Here is a 19,025-nt window from a genome sequence, read left to right as displayed (position 1 = left end):
TCCCCTTCTTCCCCACCACCCTTCCCAATATGGCCCACAATCTGATATAGGCTATACATTTACATTCATATTAAACATATTTTCACATTAGTGATGTAAGTAAAAATTAAAACCAATAGAAGGAATCATCAGAAAGAGGAAACAAAACTCAATAGAAGAGAAAAAAACAGCAATTCAACTTCCATAGTTCTTTCTTTGGATGTGGATAGCATTTTCCATCACAAGGCCTCTGGAGATGTTTTAGATCCTTGTATTGCCAGAAGGATTAAGTTTATCAATATCAGTCATCACACAAGGTGGTTGTTACTGTGTACAACGTTCTCTTGGTTCTGCTCACTTCACTCAGCATCAGACCATATAAGTCTTTCCAGGTTTTTCTGAAGTCAGCCTGTCCATCATTTCTACAGTACAATAGTATTCCATCACATTCATATACAACTTGCTTAGCCATTCTCTAACAGATGGGCATCCTCTCAGTTTCCAATTCTTTGCCACCACAAAAATAGCTGCTATGAATATTTTTGTACATGTGGGTCATTTTCCCGTTTGTGTGATCTCTTACGGATATAGCCCTAGAAGTGCTTCTAGTAGCTTGGGTCAAAGGGTATGCACATTTTTATAGCCCTTTGGACATAGTTCCACATTGCTCTCCAAAATGGTTGGATCATTTCACAACTCCACCAACAATGCATTAGCGTTCCAATTTTCCCACATCTTCTCCAACATTTATCATTTTCCTGTTTTGTCATGTTGGCCATTCTCATAGGTGACCCTGTCCCTTCTCAAGAGTGTTTGCTTCCTATTACCCCTTCCCCCAATTACCTCCTTCTCCCTTCTATTACCACTCTTTTTCTTATCCCCTCCTCCCCTACTTTACTGTAGGGTAAGATAGATTTCTATACCCAATTGAGTGTGTATGTTATTCCCTCTTTGAGCTAATTTTTTTTTTTTTTTGCTTTTTGGTGAGACAATCAAGGGTTAAGTGACTTGCCCAGGGTCACACACAGCTAGTAAGTGTCAAGTGTCTCAGGCCAAATTTGAACTCAGGTTATCCTGACTCCAACGCCAGAGCTCTATCTACCGTGCCACCTAGCTGCCCCTTCTTTGAGTCAATTCTGATGACAGTAAGGTTCATTCACTCTCCCTCACCTACCCCCTCTTCCCCTCTATTGTAAAAGCTTTTTTTTGCCTCTTTTATGTGAGATAATTGACCCCATTCTACCTTTCCCTTTCTCCCAGTCCATTCGTCTCTCACCCCTTAATTTTATTTTTTAGATATCATCCTTTCATATGCAACTCACATCTGTGCCCTCTGTCTATACATACTCCTTCTAGCTACCATAATATTGAGAAAGGTCTTATGAGTTACAAATATCATCTTTTCATGTAAGAATGTAAATAGTTTAACTTTAAGTCCCTTATGATTTCTCTTTCCTGTTTACCTTTTCATGCTTCTTCTTGAGTCTTATATTTGAAAGTCAAATTTTCTATTCAGCTCTGGTCTTTTCATCAAGAATGCTTGAAAGTCCTCTATTTCATTGGATATCCATTCTTTCCCCTGAAGGATTATACTCAGTTTTGCTGGGTAGGTGATTCTTGGTTGTAATCCTATCTCCTTTGCCCTCCGGAATATAATATTCCAAGCCCTCTGATCTCTTAATATAGAAGCTGCTAAATCTTGTGCTATCCTGATTGTACTTTAATTATTAATTTCTTTATTAGTACTTTAATTATTAATTTCTGGCTTCTTGCAATATTTTCTCCTTGACTTGGGAACTCTGAAATCTGGCTATAATATTCCTGGCACTTTTCATTGTGGGATCTCTTTCAGGAGGTGAGCAGTGGATTCTTTCAATTTCTATTTTACCCCCTGGTTCCAGAATATCAGGGCAGTTCTCCTTGATAATTTCTTGAAAGATGATGTCTAGGCTATTTTTTTGATCATGGCTTTCAGATAGTCCAATAATTTTTAAATTCTCTCTCCTGGATCTATTTTCCAGGTCAGTTGTTTCTCTAATGAGCTATTTCACATTCTCTTCTATTTTTTTCATTCTTTTGGATTAGTTTTACAATGCCTTGATTTCTCAATGTCACTAGCTTCCAATTGCTCTATTCTAATTTTTAAAGAAGTACTTTCTTCGGTAAGCTTTTGGACTTCCTTTTCCATTTGGCCAATTTTGCTTTTTATGGCATTCTCCTCATTGGCTTTTTGAACCTTTTTTGCCATTTGGGTTAGGCTATTTTTTCAGGTGTTATTTTCTTCAGTATTTTTTTGGGTCTCCTTTAGCAAGCCATTGACTTGTTTTTCATGATTTTCTTGCATCACTCTCAGTTTTTCCTCTACTTCTCTTACTTGCTTCTCAAAATCCTTTTTGGGCTCTTCCATGGCCTGGAACAAATTCATATTTTTCTTGGAGGCTTTGGATGTAGGAGCTTTGGCTTTGTTGTCTTCTTCTGGTTATATATTTTGATCTTCTTTGTCACCAAAGTAAGATAATAGTCTGACTCTTTTTGCACTGCTTGCTCATGATCACAGCCAATTACTTAAGTTATAAACTCTTTGTTAAGGTAGGGGTCTGTTTCCAGTGTGGAGAATGTACTGTCCCAAGCTTCAGGGGTTTTGTGCCGCTGTTTTCAGAGATACTTCCAGGGACTTGTAAATTTTCAGTTCTTCCAAGGTGCTGTGATCAAGGGCGAGGTGTTTACTCCTTTCCTGCCCTGTGCTCTGGTCTATGTCTTGGAACTATGCGGAGGATTTCCTCTCTGCCACCACTAGAAGCTCCACCGTGCCAGCACTCCTCCTCACCACCCCAGGACCACCAACCAGAACTATGACCCACATCCAAGCACAGGCAAAGCAAGAGAATCCTGCACCAGCAGAGAGATCCCTGCAATCCCCCTCTGATCAGCCACTCGATTCCCCCTCAGCCTGTGGGCAAGAAGCTCAGGAGGCAGCTGCCACCCCGGGGCCGAGCTCAGGGACTGGAGCTGAGATCACTGTGCTTCTCTCTCTCACCACTGACACAGACTTTTCCCACTGACCTTCTAAGTTGTCTTTGGCGTTCATGGGTTGAGAAGTCTGGAAACCACCACAGCTACCTGTGATTCAGTCCTCTGAGGCCTGCTCCAGGTTTGCTGCAGCCTGCACGCCCATGCCAAACTGCGCTCCTCTCCCAACCCGGTGTGATATACCTTTGTTATCAACCATCCAGGTTGTCTTAGGCTGGAAATTTGTTTCACTTTGTCTTTTTGTGGGTTCTGCTGCTTTAGAATTTGTTTAGAGCCATTTTTTTATAGGTATTTGGAGGGGTTTGGGGGAGAGCTCAAGCAAGTCACTGCTTTTATTCCGCCGTCTTAGCTCTGCCCCACTCAGTTGTTTTTCCAATGAGATTATTTCACACTATCTTCTATTTTTTCATTCTTTTGGTTTTGTTTTATAATTTCTTGATTTCTCATAGCGTCATTGGCTTCCATTTACTCTATTCTAATTTTTAAGGAATTATTTTCTTCAGTGACCTTTTGGACCTTTTCCATTTGGCCAATTCTGCTTTTTAAGGCATTCTTCTCCTCACTGGCTTTTTGTACCTCTTTTGCCATTTAGTCTAGTCTATTTTTTTAAAGTGTTATTTTCTTCAGTATTTTTTGGGTCTCCTTCAGCAAGCTGTTGACTTGTTTTTCATGATTATCTTACATCACTCTTATTTCTCTTCCCAATTTTTCCTCTACTTCTCTTACTTAATTTTCAAAATCCTTTTTGAGCTCTTCCATGGCCTGAGACCAATTCCTATTTTTCTTGGAGGCTTTGGATGTAGGAATTTTTCTCTTTGTTGTCTTCTTCTGAGAGTATGTTTTGATCTTCCTTGTCACCAAAGTATGCTTCTACAGTGTGATTTTTTTCCCTTTGTTTGCTCATTTTGCTAGCCTATTACTTAACTTTTTAACTCTTTGTTAAGGTAGGGCTCTGATTCCAGTGTGGAGGGCGAACTGTCCCAAGCTTCAGGGGTTTTGTGCATCTGTTTTCAGAGATATTTCTAGGGACTGTAAGTTTTCAGTTCTTCCAAGGTGGTATGATCTAAGGAGAGAGGTTTACTCTTCTCCTGGCCTGCGCTCTGGTCTATGACTTCTATCTTGGAACTGTGATGAGGGTCCCCTCTCTACTGCTGCCACAAGCTCTGCAAATGCTCCTCCTCGACCCAGGACTGTGACCCAGATCCAAGCATGGGCAAAGCAACAGAGTCCTGCCTCAGTACTAGCAAAGTGACCTCTATAATCTCCTTCTGACCAGCTATTTGATACCCTTACTATCTGTGGGCTGAAAGCTCCAGAAGTAGCTGCCGCCACTGTGGCTGTTGATTCCATCACTCCCAAGGCATGCTCCTGGTTTGCTAGAGCCCAACCTGTGCTGGCGTGGCCTGTGCTCCTCTCTCAGCCTGGTACAACCGATCTTTCTTGTCTACCTTCTAGGTTGTCTTGGGCTGGAAATTTGTTTCAATCTGTCTTTTTATGGGTTCTGATGCTCTAGAATTTGTTTAGAGTCACTTTTTAAAGTACCTGGAGAGGTTTGGGGGAGAGTTTAGGTGAGTTACTGCATTTATACCTCCATCTTGGCTCTACTCCTAGTAACAGCAATACTTTAATGATGATTAATTGTGAATATAATGATCCAAGACAATCCCAAAGAACTTATGATGAAAAATGCTATCCACCTCCAGAGAAAGAACTAATGAGAGTCTTAATGCAAATTGGAGCATAATTTTTTCACTTTCTTTCTTTTCCTTTTTTTTTGGGGGGGGGGGCAACACAGCTAATAGGGAAGTATTTTGCATGATTTCACATGTATAACTGATACCACATTTCTTGCATTCTGAGTGGGTGGAAGAGGGGCAAAGGGGGAGAATTTGGAACTCAAAAAAATTTTTTAAATGAATGCTAAAAATAAATAATACATTTTTTGAAAGAAAAAGGTGAAAAAGTCAACTGGAAAAGAGAGTTGGGACAAGCAGAGTAGGTAGCTGGCCTCAGTGCACCATACACATAAAAGTGATAAATAGGGCTAGAAGGAGAATGAAAGCTGGCCAACCTGGGCCACTCTACAAAATGGAAGCCCCAGGAGAAACTTACCACTGGTAGAATAAGACAAATCTTACAGTTGGATATTCCATAGAGAGGAAGGCTGTGAGGGTAGTTGGATATTCCAAGCCAAGGAGCTCCCAGGTACTACAGGAAGTTCCAGGAGACAGAAGCAAGAGGTATAATTTTGAATATCCAGAAAGTCACAAACAGGGCTAGTTAGTTTGGCATTACCTTTCTTTTTAAGGAAACCATGCTGGGTCTCTGGAATCACTACTTTCCTTTTGAGAGGTTCACCAACTATCTCTTTAATGATATAGTCTAGATTTTCCTAGAAAATTAAGTTAGTCTCACTGGCCTATAGTTTGCAGATTATTCTCTTCCCCTGTTTTCAAAATCAGGACATTTGCTCTTCTTCAATCTTGTAGTCCAATTTCCATCACCTTTCAATTATCATTGACAGTGGCTCAGCAATCACATCTGCTAGCTTTATTACTCGAGGATGCTGTTCATCTGCTCAAAAGTAATTTGAATTCAACAAAGGCAACTGGGTTTGTCTATATCCTTATTTATTTTGACCATCAATTTCCTATCAGTGTCTTTTCTAGAGGAGTGGAGCAGCTGTTAGTTATCATCATTTGAAGCAAAGAGGACCTTTCCCGTCTTTGATCGTCTTTCTCCAAAAAAAAAAAAAAAAAAACAACCCACTACTGTTTTCCTTTACTTCTCTCACTAGCCTTAGATCATTCTATTAGCATGCCTGACACTATGTTTACAGGACCATAATAAGCTCTAGTATTGATCCTGTTACCTGGCCTTACCTTCCTTTAAAGGGCTAATCGAAGATTTTTAAGGTAAAAGGATATTTGGATATGTTTTTAGATGGAAGGAAAGGAACCACTAGAAAAGGATATCATAAAGATGCAAGAAAAGATGAAAAATGTTAGCTAAAGATTTTAAAGGAAGTATAATTGGATAGCATTAAATGCACTAAAATAAATAATGAATGAATAAGTAAATAAAAGTAGCAAGCCGTGGAAAACAGGAGGATAATTTCTCCTTAAAGACAAGAAGGAAGGAGGAGCAGGCAGAGGGCTAGTAATGCAGTCTTAAAAGGCATTAAGAGAGGTCGAGTGTCCAGGACTAAGATAACACTGTCAGACAAAATTGTCCTGGGATGCCTTTAATAGATACTGCAAATAACCACAGCCAGTGATACAGAAAGATATAACTATAGTTTATTACTCAGAGTGTGATATTCCATCAGAATTCAATGAATATGTGTGTCAGTCATAATTCAATTACCGAAAGTTATACCATGCTTGATGGTCTTGTAAAAGATGCTTGTTACTAGTTACAAAGGAAGGAAGAAGTCCTTGTTAGTGTAGTTATTCCCATTATCTCAAAGAGAACCATTTATTCTTAATCAGATAAAATAAAGAGGGGCAGACTTCTTTTAGGCTATTAAAGTCCTCTAAGTCCTCTTTGCAAAGATAAAGCAATTGGAGGCAGAAGAGAGATACTGAAGGGAACCGTTATTGTTGTTCAGTCCTCTTAATCCTGTCTAATTCTTTGTAACCCCATTTGGGGTTTTCTTGGCAAAAATACTGAAGAGGTTTGCCATTTCCCTCACCAGCTCACTATATAGATGAGGAAGCTGAGGCAAACAGGGTTAAGTGGCTTGCCCAGGGACACACAACAAGTGTCTGAGGCTGGACACACAACAAGTGTCTAAGGCTAGATTTCTTACTAGGGTCTTTCTAATTCCAGGCCTAGCGCTTTATCCACAGTACCACCTAGCTGCCCCTAGGCCTAGTGCAAATTGTTCTAGTACTCCAGAATCAGAGGAGGAGGGGAGACAGGATAGCTGTTTTCAAGTATTTGAAGGGAGAAGAGAGATTAGATTAGAAGTAGCACAGTGGATAGAGTGCCTAGCCTCCAGTCTAGAAGACTTATTATCTTCCTGAGAAAAGGGAAGGGGCTAATAGAAGGGAGGTAGGACAGAGGGAGGCAGTGGTCAAAAACAAAACATTAGGGAGAGGGAGAAGGGAAAAGGAAAAAGGAGAAAGAAAAGCATAAAGGGGTGGGGGGGAAGGATGGAGGGAAAGACACAGATAGTAATCATAACTGTGAATGTGATATATGAATGTAATGGAATACTATTGTGCTATAAGAAATGATGAACAGGCAGACTTCAGAAAAACCTGGAAAGACTTGTATGGCCTGATGATGAGTGCAGTGAGCAGAACCAGGAGAACGTTGTACATACTAACAGCCACATTGTGCAATGACTAATCTTGATAGACTGAACCCTTCCCAGCAATACAAGGATCTAAGACATCTCCAAAAGCCTCATGATAGAAAATGCTATCCACATCCAAAGAAAGAACTATGGAGTTTGAACGCAGATTGAAGCATACTATTTGATATTTTTTCTCTTCTGTTGTGTTTTGCTTCCTCTTTCTGGTAGTTCCTCCTATTAGTTCTAATTCTTACAACATCATTAATGTGAAAATATGTTTAATAGGAACGTATATGTATAGACTATATCAGATTGTGTGCTGTCTTAGGGAGGGAGGGGGAAATAATTTAAACCTCAAAAGCTTATGAAAGTGATTGTTGATAAATCAAAATTAAAAAAAAAAAAAAGACATCTTCCTGAGTTCAAATCTGGCCTCAGACACCTACTAGCTGTGTGACCCTAGACAAGTAACTTAACCCTGTCTGGCTCAGCTCCTCATCTGAAAAATGAGCTGGAGAAGGAAACGGCAAAACATTCCAGTATCTTTACCAAGAAAACCCCAAATGAGGTCACAAAGAATGGAAAAAAAACTGAAAAATGACTGAACAAAATTCACAAAATTTAGCCTCAGAGATGAAAGCAAGAAACAATAGGTAGAAGTTGAAAGAGGCAAATTAAGGCTTGAGGAAACAAATAAGTTTCTAATAATTTAAGCTAATCAAAAGTGGAATGAGATGCTTGGGAAAAGAGTAGCTATCCCTCACTGGAAAACAAAGTCTAGGTAACCATTTACTGGATGTGATATAAAGGGCATTCTGTTTTAAGTACTGTTTGAACTAGATGGTCTCTGAGATCCCTCTGATTCTGCAAAGATTCAACAAGGTTCAACAAAGGAATTTAAAGGACAGATGATCTTGGTCTTTTCAGGAAAATAAGAGGCAAGGCAATCTCCTGAGAATGAAGGCAGTATATATAAATTTGGGGACTTTGGAGTGAAAAAGGTTTGCAAAGGCCATAAGAATAATTAAGTAAAAGAAAATAAATCACTATTAAAATACATGTCCTAGCAATAGATAAAGCCCAGTTGGAGTAAGCAAGACATTGTAGTGGAATTTGTTGGTATAGTTTTGAGACTTCTCCAGCAATACTTAGCATAGCCTAGAATCAGGAGCAAAGAAAGCATACAATGAGGTTTATCTATGTTTGGGCCTATTCAGTTTACATTGGTCCCCATTCTAACCTGATTTAGCATTTGTTGTCTGTACTGGCAGTTAATCGCATGCTGTTATGTTCAATTTTCCAATTCTTTCCTATACGTATGTTTCTTCCATCCAAATATAAATTCCTAATGGAGAGTAAAACTGGTCTTCGACTCTTTTTTATATTCCCCAAATTATAGAGCACAATGCTAGTCATACACAAGATTTTAAATAAATACTTATGGAATCATCAAGCTATATTGAGAAATGTCCTGCGTCAGAACTGAAAAACTGATATTTCTGACAACAGTAAGAAGTCATTTATCCAGAAGTCAATTATTTGGCAACTTCTACTATTTTAAGTACATTTGCAATGATGGGTTTCTATTCATATAAATTACTACTCAATTTATTTAGCTGCTATATTAATTCTTCAGGCATTACAAGTCAGTGACAACCAGAGGATGTGAATAGGCAATTTTCAAAGAAAAAAATCCAAGCTATCAATAGAAAACATAAAAAAATGCTCTAAAAAGTAAAGAAATGTCAGTTAAAACAATTCTGAAGTACCACCTCGCACCCATTTGATCAACTAAGTTAACAAAACTAAAAGGAAAATGACAAAATGCTGGATGAGTTGTAGGAAAACACAGTCCAACCATTCTGGGAAGCAATGTGGAACTATAATAGTGCCCAAAAAGCTATTTGACTGTGCATACTCTTTGACTTGGCGATACGGCTATTAGGTCTATCACCCAAAGAGGTCAAAAGCAGAGGAAAAGGGATAAATACGTACAAAAATATTTATAGCAACTTTTTTTTTGTGGTGGCAAAGAATTAGAAACTGGTGGGTTGTTCATTAATTGGGAAAGGCTGAACAAATAGGATATGGATATGATGTATTACTATCATGCAGTTAAATATGATGAAGGGGATGGTTTCAGGAAAAACCTGGGAAGACTTGTATTAACTGATGCAACATGAAGTGAGCAGACCAGGAAAACTATACAATAATAATACTGTAAAGACAATTAATTGAAAAACTTAGCAACCCTGATGAACACAATGAACAATTTCAAAGGATTAACGATGAAATATGCTATCCCACCTCCAGATGGATCAATCAATCAATCAATATATCAAGTGTCTACTATGTGTCAGGCACTAAGTGCTAGGGATACAGAGATAGGCAAAAGATAGTCCCTGCCCTAAAGTAGATTTCAACCTAATGGGAGTGACAACATGCAAAGAAATATATACAAAGCAAGTGATATACAGGATAAATAGGAAATAATTATCAGAGGAAAGCACTAGAATTAAGAGGATTTGGGGAAGGCTTCCAGTAAAAGAAGGGATTTTAGCTGGGACTTAAAGGAAGCCAGCGAAGTCAGTAGGTGGAATTGAGGGAAAGCACTGAAGGCATGGGAGACAGGGAAAATTCTGATTGCTGAGATGGAGCATCTTATTCATGGAACAGCCATGAGGGCTTAACAGAACATTTTGTATTTGATGCTGGAGGCAACAGGAAGATACAGGAGTAGACTGAGTAGGGGAGTGACATGGTCAGACATGAGCTTTAGTTAAATTATTTTGGTGGCCAAATGGAGGATGGATTGGAGTGGGCAGAGGCTTAAGGTGGGCAAAACAACCAGCAGGCTACTGTAATTGTCTACACATGAGGTGATGAAGCCCAACACCACAATGATGGCATTGTTAGAGGAGAAAAGGGGTAGTATAGGAGAGATGTTGCAGAGGTGAAATTGATAGACCTTGGAAACAACTGGGGTATAGTGGGTGAGAGATAGTGAGGAGCTGATAATAACTCCTAGGTTGTGACCATGAGGGACTGAGAGGATGCTGTTGTCTGCTACAGTAATAGGGAAGGTGGGGATTGGAGGGAAAAGATAATGAGTTCTGTTTTGGACATGTTTAATTTAAAATATCTACTAGACATTCAGTTTGAGGTGCCTGAAAGGCAACTGGAGATGAAAGACAGGAGGTCAGCAAAAACACTGGGCAGGAGAGATAAATTTGATTAGCATAAACACAGTAATTAAATCTAAGGGAGCTGATGGAATCACCAAATGAAATAGCATGAAGAGAGAAAAGAGCTCAGAAAAGACCCTAACGGACACCTGTGGTTAGAGAGTGTGACCTGAATGAGGATCTAGCTAAGGAGACTAAGAAGGAATAGACAGGTAGGAGAACCAGGCAATAATAGTGAACCGAAAATCTAGAGAGAAGAGGGTGATCAACAACATCAAAGGCTGCTGAAAGGTCAAGGATAATGAGACCTGAGAAATGGTTGTTGGATCTGGCAACTAAGAGATCATTAGTAACTTTAGAGAGAAACAGTTTTGGTGGAATAATGAGATTGGAAGCCAGATTGTAAGGGGTTAAGGAGTAAGCGAGAAGAAAGAAAGTGGAGGCACCTATTGTAAAGGGCCTTTTCAAGGAGTTTAGCTTCAAAGGGCAGAAGAGAAATGGGGGGGCAGTTAGGTGGCACAGTAGATAGAGCACTGGCCCCGGAGTTAGGAGGTCCTGAGTTCAAATCCAGCCTCAGACACATTAAACTTTCTAGCTGTGTGACTCTGGGCAAGTCACTTAACCCCAACTGCCTCACTAAAAAACAAATAAATAAACAAACAAACAAACAAACAAATAAATAAGAAGAGAAATAGGGATGAAAGGATCAAGTGAGGGTTTTTGTAAAATAGGAGACATGGGAATGTTTAAAGATTCAAAGTGCAGATTAGTAAATAAGTAAAAGTAGAATTCAAAGTGCATATTGAAGCATATTCTTTTCCTTCTTGAACGTGTGTACCGTGGGAATTTATTTTGCACAACTGTATTCGTATTTGTAATGATTTTGTTTTTCTTTCCTTTACAATGCTCATTCTTCAATGCTGATAAGGGGAAGGGAAGAGGGAGGGAGAGAATTCGGAACTAAAAATTTTTTAAAACTGAATTAAGAAATCAGTGATAACAAAAAACATAGGCTTACTTGTGATTTAAGCTTTATGGAATTTGGTTAAAGTAGTAAATACTCATTGGTCAGTATCTCACAATTCACACAAATGAATTCATACAAATTCCTTAGATGGGAGGGCCAATATGTAACTAATTTTAAACTACTAAAATATCCAGGGTTCTGTCAAGAATAGCCAATAATATAAAAACTCAATGACAAGACAGATACTATTTCACTACTATTTATTAATTTAAGTTAAAAATTAGTTAACTTCCCTGTATTTTGTTAGCAATAACTGGATAGTGATAAGAATCTACTTTTACAAAGTCATTCAATATTACAAAAAGAACAATAGCTTCCTTTAGTTTTATTTCCTGGGGAAAAGATAAAATAAAGTAAGTCTTTCTTACATGTGACCTAGGGATATGAAACAAATCAGGTTATAAGAATATTTCCAGCTACTCTTGGAAAATCTGAATATTACAGTAGGCCATGCTACTTGGAATATACAATCCAATAAATTAGGATTTCTAAGATGTATATCTCCAAGTCTTCTGAAAACAGCTGAATGCATCAATGATAATAAGCATATATCTTTAAGTGAATGTATACCTTAGGGCTGTCCATTTTAGTTTTTCTATTTTTTTTTTTTTTTGCAGGAAAAGGAAACTACCAAAATTAACAAGGAACAAGAGGATGGAGGGGGAGAGCTGACCATCTGAAAAACAGAACAGCTGGGGAGATAGAGGTGGTAACCTAATGAAGGATAATGGCTGTTACATGGAAGGCTGATTGAACAAAGATGTTGGAGTCTGTAATGGAATTTGGATTTGTTATTTGTTTTTTAATGCCCTTCAGAACCTGGTCCTTTCCTACTTTTTAAGTCTTCTTATATTATTCCCCTCTTTGCTGTTACTCACACAAGACAGTGACTTCATTTCCCACCTCTGGGTATTTCTACTAGCAGTTCTCCATTCCTGAAATGTTCTCCCTCTTCATTTCTGTCTTCTGCTTTCCCACTTCCTTTAAGTCTTAGCTAAAATCCTACCTTCGGCAAGAATCCTCTCTTACTAGTGGCTTTCCTTTGAGGTTACCTTCAATTTATCCTGCATACATCCTGTTTGTACATAGTTGTTTACATGATATCTCATGCCAATTAGATTCTGGGCTCCTTGACAGCAGGGATTATTTTTTGCCTTGTTTTTTTTTTTCTGGGTAATCTGAGCACTTAGCACAAATGCCTGGCATGCAGATAGTAGGTCCTTAATAAAAAGTTGTTGATTTGTTTCTTTTCCTTTAAGGGTATTATCCAAGGACTCTGAAGCACTTGTGGGGAATACAAGCAGGGGAGGAAAAATATGCTGGCCTTTGTCTTCTTTTCTCTATACCTATTCTCCTTATTCTTGGTCTCACTTCTTTTCTCTTTAACTCTCCCTTTATTAACTATAATATGAAATTGATACATTAATGCATCAAAATGCAAAACAGAAGCATATATCTTCTTCCTTTTAACTTTATTTTGGCTGGTCCTGTGATTACATTGGTATAAGGTACTGCAAGGAAACGCCTACCAATGAAGATCAGCCCTGACTCTACAACTTAAGAGTGTTAGCATTGCCTGGGGGCACTAAGAGGATAAGTGATTTGCCCAAGATCACACAGTCAGTAAGGCTGGACTTAATTTCATCTTCCCAACATGACCCACTATGCAAAACTACTTCTTATTTTAATTACTAAATAAAATTGTGTTCTCTGTTTTAAATTTAGAAAATAAACAAGCTGGATGAAGATCAATATTTTTATTTCCAAAAGAGAGACTCTATTAAAATTAGTTATAAAGCTACCTTTTACTTGTATTTAATTTGCAGTTGATTGGTTTCTGTGATCAGTGATATTCTATTTTCCTAACATATGGAAGACTGGATGTTCCAAATAATTATAACAATAGCAGTGCATGTTCAGGTTGTGCTTCGAATTTTACAAAGAGTTTTCTTCATAACAACCCTGTGGAGTAAGTAGTGTATAGATCATTATAACCATTTTACATATGTAGTAATTGAGGCACTGAAAGGTGACTTGCCAGGATCACACTGTTAATAATCTAATGCAGGATTTGAAGCCAAGTGTCGTAGCTCCAAGTCCAGCATTCCTTCCACTATGCCATGAGACAAGTCATCTGTCACAAGTCCCTTGAAATGTTTTTTATGTAGTTAAATTGCTAGGCTCCAGACAAAAAAAACTCTTTACAATTTTCACTCAAAACTGATTTACCTCCATACTTAAACTCTGTATTAATTTTCCCATCTTAATTCCCCTTCATCTAAATATCCAAACTGTTCCTTCCCTTACTTAAAACATTGTTCTAAACCTACCTCTTCCTTAAAACCTCCCAGACTAATCTGGATTGTCGTCTTTCTACACATTCTCTTAAACACAGTCGTATTAATTATATACCATTCAAATTTAGGTTATTTATATTTACACTATATGGTTTGCTCATAGCCTAACTGAAGAAAGGGATCAGAAATAACTAAAGTTTCTATTTTCAGAAAAAATGTAAGAATCACTACTCTCTATACTTCCCTACAAATTCCAACTCAAACATTTCTCCTTTTTTTTTCTTCTTTTGCTCTGTACATCATTCCCTCATCCCTTCCCCCACCCAAGCCCTCTTATCTTCTTAGTACCTCCACGCCTGTAGCCTTGCCTCCAAATTTCCAGGTTCTGAGGGGTTAGAAGAAGGTACGAGGACAGTGAAGGCTTAACAATCTTCCTTTAATAGTCCTTTTAATCGTTTAACTCTAATTTTAAAAAATTTAATGATTTCCTACGGCCTACATCACAAAACCTAAAACCTATTCAAGGCTTTCCACAATCTGGCCCCAACTTCACTGTTTTGCTATATCATCCACTATACAAACGCTGTTCTCTAGCCAGACTGGAAAGTAAACACATTCTAATTTCCTGCCTTGTGTCATGTGTTAAGGTTTTTCTATCATCTTAGATGCCTCCCTCCTCTTTCTACCCATTCATCAACATCTGTCTCAAATCTCATTTCTGACATGGTCCTTGATAGTAGTAACTGATTTTTCCCTCCTTTGAACTTTTTGTCTACATTACTCTTCTGGTACATAATACAAGCAGCTACATGATACAATAGATAGAATATACTACACTTCCTCAAGCCACGAAGACCTGAGTTCAATTCTGGCCTTAGATACTTATCAGCTGTGAGACTATGGGCAAGTCTTACTCAAGCTCTCTGTCTCAATTTTCTCACTTGGAAAATGTGGATAATAATAGTACCTACCTCCCAGAGTTGTGAAGATAAAATGAAATAATATCGGTAAAGCCCTCTGCAAACCTTAAAGCTAGTTATTACTATTTGTTATTCTTTTATTGTAGTTATTTTTTTCATGTGTTCCAGCATCATCCTCCAAATATGGGAAGCTCCTTAAAAACAGAGATTGAATTGAACTCTTATTCAACTTACTGTCTGCATATACTTAAATCAATCTGAGATACAATTTCCTAATTTATATAATGGTAATAATATTTTCTTGTGAGACAGGTGTTATGAGCTATTACTTTTATTATTTTTCCTCGTATCATCATCTCATCACACCAACTAGATTATAAACTCCTCCAAGAACCATACTAGCCACAATGCCTTCGCCATGGTATGTATCCAATTATTTGTCATTGATAAAGAAGAAGTAAGCCTCTGCCTTCCAATTTTATCCTGTTGTACCTAATTCCTTACTGGCTCGCATGTATTATTCCTACACACATTTTTCTCCTGCAAATGACTTGAGCAAAATAATCACAGGAGACACAGCTACATAATATTTCTCTTCTCTTCCTAAAATATACACTCTGGATTGGAACATGGTCAGAGAGAGTGAGACCTGTACATCAGGTAGCAGTGGAGTGCACTTCAGTAAGAGAAGGCATATTGATAAGAAGAGATGGAAGACCAAAGAAAAGGCTCTGTGCCTTTACTGTAGCTGTGAGTATAGGATCATATATTTCGAGTTGGAAGAGACTGGAGAGGTCAACTAGTCCCCTCCTTTTCTAAAAGAGGAAATCCAAGCCCTTAGAAGTTAAGTGATTTTTGCCTAATGTTTATACTGTTACCTACTATCTTGAATACCACCTAGTAAAGTGCTCCCTCCCCCCCACCATACAATGGATATTGAATCATAATGAGAATAAAAATAATCAATTGATTTTAAGTATCTGGTCTCTCACACATTATAACATTTAGGCAATAAGCATCTGCTGAGATTTCTAGTACATAAGTTAAATAAAACTAGGCCTAAGGGAAAAATCAAACAGATGGTCTTAAATAATTTAATAAATTCTAGTATCAATACTCTTTGTGTTAATTTTTTAAAAGAAAAATGTGTCTGTTGAATAACTCAAGCATCTGCTACAGACAAAAATGTTTAGTATTAGAGTAATGTTTGATTTATCAAGACTAATGAAAAGAGAAAATGAGCAAGACTGAGAGGATTTTTAAAAATATCAATGAAAATTGTGTGCTGCTGAAGTTTCAGTTATTTTAAACTTTACTCAACACTTTTCAAGCATGCACTAAAATTAATCATATTTTTTATCATGTTAATTCTGAAAACAGCATAAACCAAGAAAGAAAAATTTACCAATGGAATGAAATGAAATAAAACTCAGATGGACTGGGAAATACCACAAAAATCAACTCCCTAACTTTCACTTTGCCCTCAAAGTCTTACCTGACCCAGGAGTGATTAGTGGTCCCTCTAATTCAAGTGCCTCATCTTCAGACTGGTCATCTTGTTTTTTCTTTTTTTTCTTTGTTGGATCTCTGGGTTTTTTCAAGAGAGAGAGTTCTTCAGGATGTCTGATATCTAGTAAGAAAAATATAAATTAAAGTTCTTCACTAGAACAAGATAAAATTTAAGCATTTAGAAGTTTAACAAAGGTATCTATTATTAGTCTGTATCAAGACAAAATGGTATTTTTACCTTAAAAAGTTATACAAAATTTCCTGTTCTGTTTTTCTACAGATTAGTTATAACATATACACTTTTAACAAATCATGTGTTGAAAAAAAAAATTAGCTGCAGAGGTGTCAACTTTAATTGGTAGGAGTTTCCATATTCTGGAACTTTAATTAAATTAAATCAGTACCTATCGTATGTTTTTCATACCCATCTTTCAGTGAAAAGAGAGGCAGAAAAGAAACTAAAAAGATCTGAATAAACATAATTCTTGGTGGGTGGTAGCAATACCTTTAGTCAAAGTATAGGTGAGTCTGGTATTTCAGCATTTGTGATAAAGCCTTGATGTTCTATATAATTGTATATGTTGCTGAACTGTTGAGCTAAATAACTATATCATTTTAGGCCTTTAGTTACTTACATTCCCCATTTGAAATGAAGTCCAGTTCTATATAACCCACCAGAATCTCATAGGCTTCTCCCATGTCCTCTCTTCATCTCAAAATCCCTTGACATCATCCTTTATAGATACACTTCCAGACTCTTCTCTGAGCTTTAGCCTCGAATCACCAACTGCCCACTAGACATCTCAAATGCCATATGGCCAAAATTGATCTTATTAACTTTCCCCTTAAACTCTTATTTCTTCCAAACTTCTCCATTTTTGTTGAAGGCATCATGATTCTTCTAAGCTCTCAAGTCGGTAACTTTGGCATTAATTAGGAATCCTCATTTTACCACAACTCATCTATCCAATCAGTTGCCAAATTTTGCTGTATCTACCTCTACAACACCCTACAAAATCAACCCTTTATCTTTACTTAGCTATCACTTCATTGATAGGCCCCCATCAACTCTCTCCAAGATCAGTGCAAGAGCCTATCCTACTCTGGACCACTCTCCACACTGCTTGGCTAAGTAATCTTTCTTAAGTACAGGTGTGACTGTGTCACTCCCATACTCGATAAATTCCAGTGACTTATTACCTCTAGAATCCAATACAAATTCCTCTTTTTGATTTTTAAAACCTTTAACAACTGGGCTTCACCCTATTTTTCCAGCATCACTGGACATTACTCCTCCTACTATACTATGAGATCCAACCAAATTGGTCTCTTTGTTCCTCACACATGGTATTCCATCTCTCATCTCTTGTCTTTTTCACTGACTGTCTCCCATGCTATGAATGCACTCCCTTTTTACCTCAGCTTCAAAGAATCTCTCTCTTCTTTCAAAACATAGCTCAAGTATCACCTTCTACATGAAGCCTTTTCTGATCCCCCAACTAAGTGACCCATTCCTCTCAAACTACTTTGCATTTTTTTAAGTATTTTTGTTTGTTCTATAAATACTTCACACTTACTCTGCAAATACTAATATATGTACTTGTAGTCCCTCTCATTGAAACATAACGTCTTTATAGATAGAGATGGCTTCGTTCTCTGTATTTGTAAACTCAGTACAAAACAATGCAGGGCATACAGCAGGCACTTAATAAACGCAGTTGACTGACTGACAGAAAGGGACTCCGGTATAGTTGATAAATCTGATTTGGAGTCAGGAGGCACAGATTTGAAATCCCATCTTCCTAGCTGTGTGATCAAATACAAGTCAATTAACCATTTAGAAACTAAATTTCCTCATCTGTAAAAATGACATAATAATACTTGCCTTACCTGCCTCACAGGGTTGTTTAAGGAAAGCACCATATAAACCTTTAAAGTATTAAGTAAATATGAGTTAATATCATTAGACAAGTTTCAGAAAGCTTGATACAAACTGACAAACCCACAGTCAATGGTACCATTAGATTCATAAACCCACTCATCTAGGGCAAAAAAGCACCTCTGAGATCATTATCTAGTCCAATCTTCTCATTTTACAGATAAGGAAACTGAGACTATGAAAGGTTAAATGACTTGCCCATGTCACACAGATAGGTAGTTAGATGGTACAGTGGATAGAGTGCAGGGCCTAGAGTCAGAAAAATGTCTGAGTTCAAATCTAGCCTTGGACGCTCATTAGCTGTGTGACCCTGGGCAAGTTACTTAACCCTGTTTGCCTCAGATTCTTCATCTGTAAAATGAGTTGGAGAAAGAAATGGCAAATCACTCCCATATCTTTGCAAAGAATACCCCAAATGAGGTCACAAAGATTTGGACATAACTGAAAACAACTCAACAAAAACAATAACAACTTCTTTTTTTTGAGTCAGTGATCTCTGTTGTACCATATTTCCTAGAAGTTAGTCCTAAAGGTTCAACAATCCAATTCAACAAAAATTTTTGAGCACTTACTAGTGCATGTGCTAGATGCCAGGGAAATGAGACAAAAACAAGCCTCTCTGCTCTCAAGGAGGTTAGAGTCTTTTGGGAAGAAACATTCAGATAAATAAATACAAGATGTATGCATATTAAATACAAAGGTTGTTGTTGTTGTTTTTAAAGGGGAAGGTAGCAATAGCTGAGGGAAATCAGGAAACATCTACTGCAGGAAGTAGTACCTGAGTTTTGCATTGAAGGAAACTAAGGATTTCAAGGTGATGAAAGGAGGGCACCCCA

The 19,025-nt window shown here is 37.6% G+C and overlaps 1 protein-coding gene across 2 annotated transcripts in view; it reads right to left on the bottom strand.

Annotated features, from left to right (window-relative positions):
• Window positions 1-19,025, bottom strand: part of FERMT2 (fermitin family member 2) — a 136,413-nt gene that overhangs the window by 53,284 nt on the left and 64,104 nt on the right. For both annotated transcript variants that reach the window (XM_027861125.1, XM_027861126.1), the window contains exon 4: window positions 16,237-16,371. In XM_027861125.1, the coding sequence (XP_027716926.1) occupies window positions 16,237-16,371 (135 nt within the window). The remainder of the gene's footprint in view (window positions 1-16,236; window positions 16,372-19,025) is intronic.

This window comes from Vombatus ursinus, unplaced genomic scaffold (assembly GCF_900497805.2).
Source record: "Vombatus ursinus unplaced genomic scaffold, bare-nosed wombat genome assembly UNPS02014449.1, whole genome shotgun sequence".
Lineage (NCBI taxonomy): Eukaryota > Metazoa > Chordata > Mammalia > Diprotodontia > Vombatidae > Vombatus > Vombatus ursinus.
The sequence above is the reverse complement of the archived record's forward strand: the minus strand, read 5'-3'. Positions and strand labels throughout refer to the sequence as shown.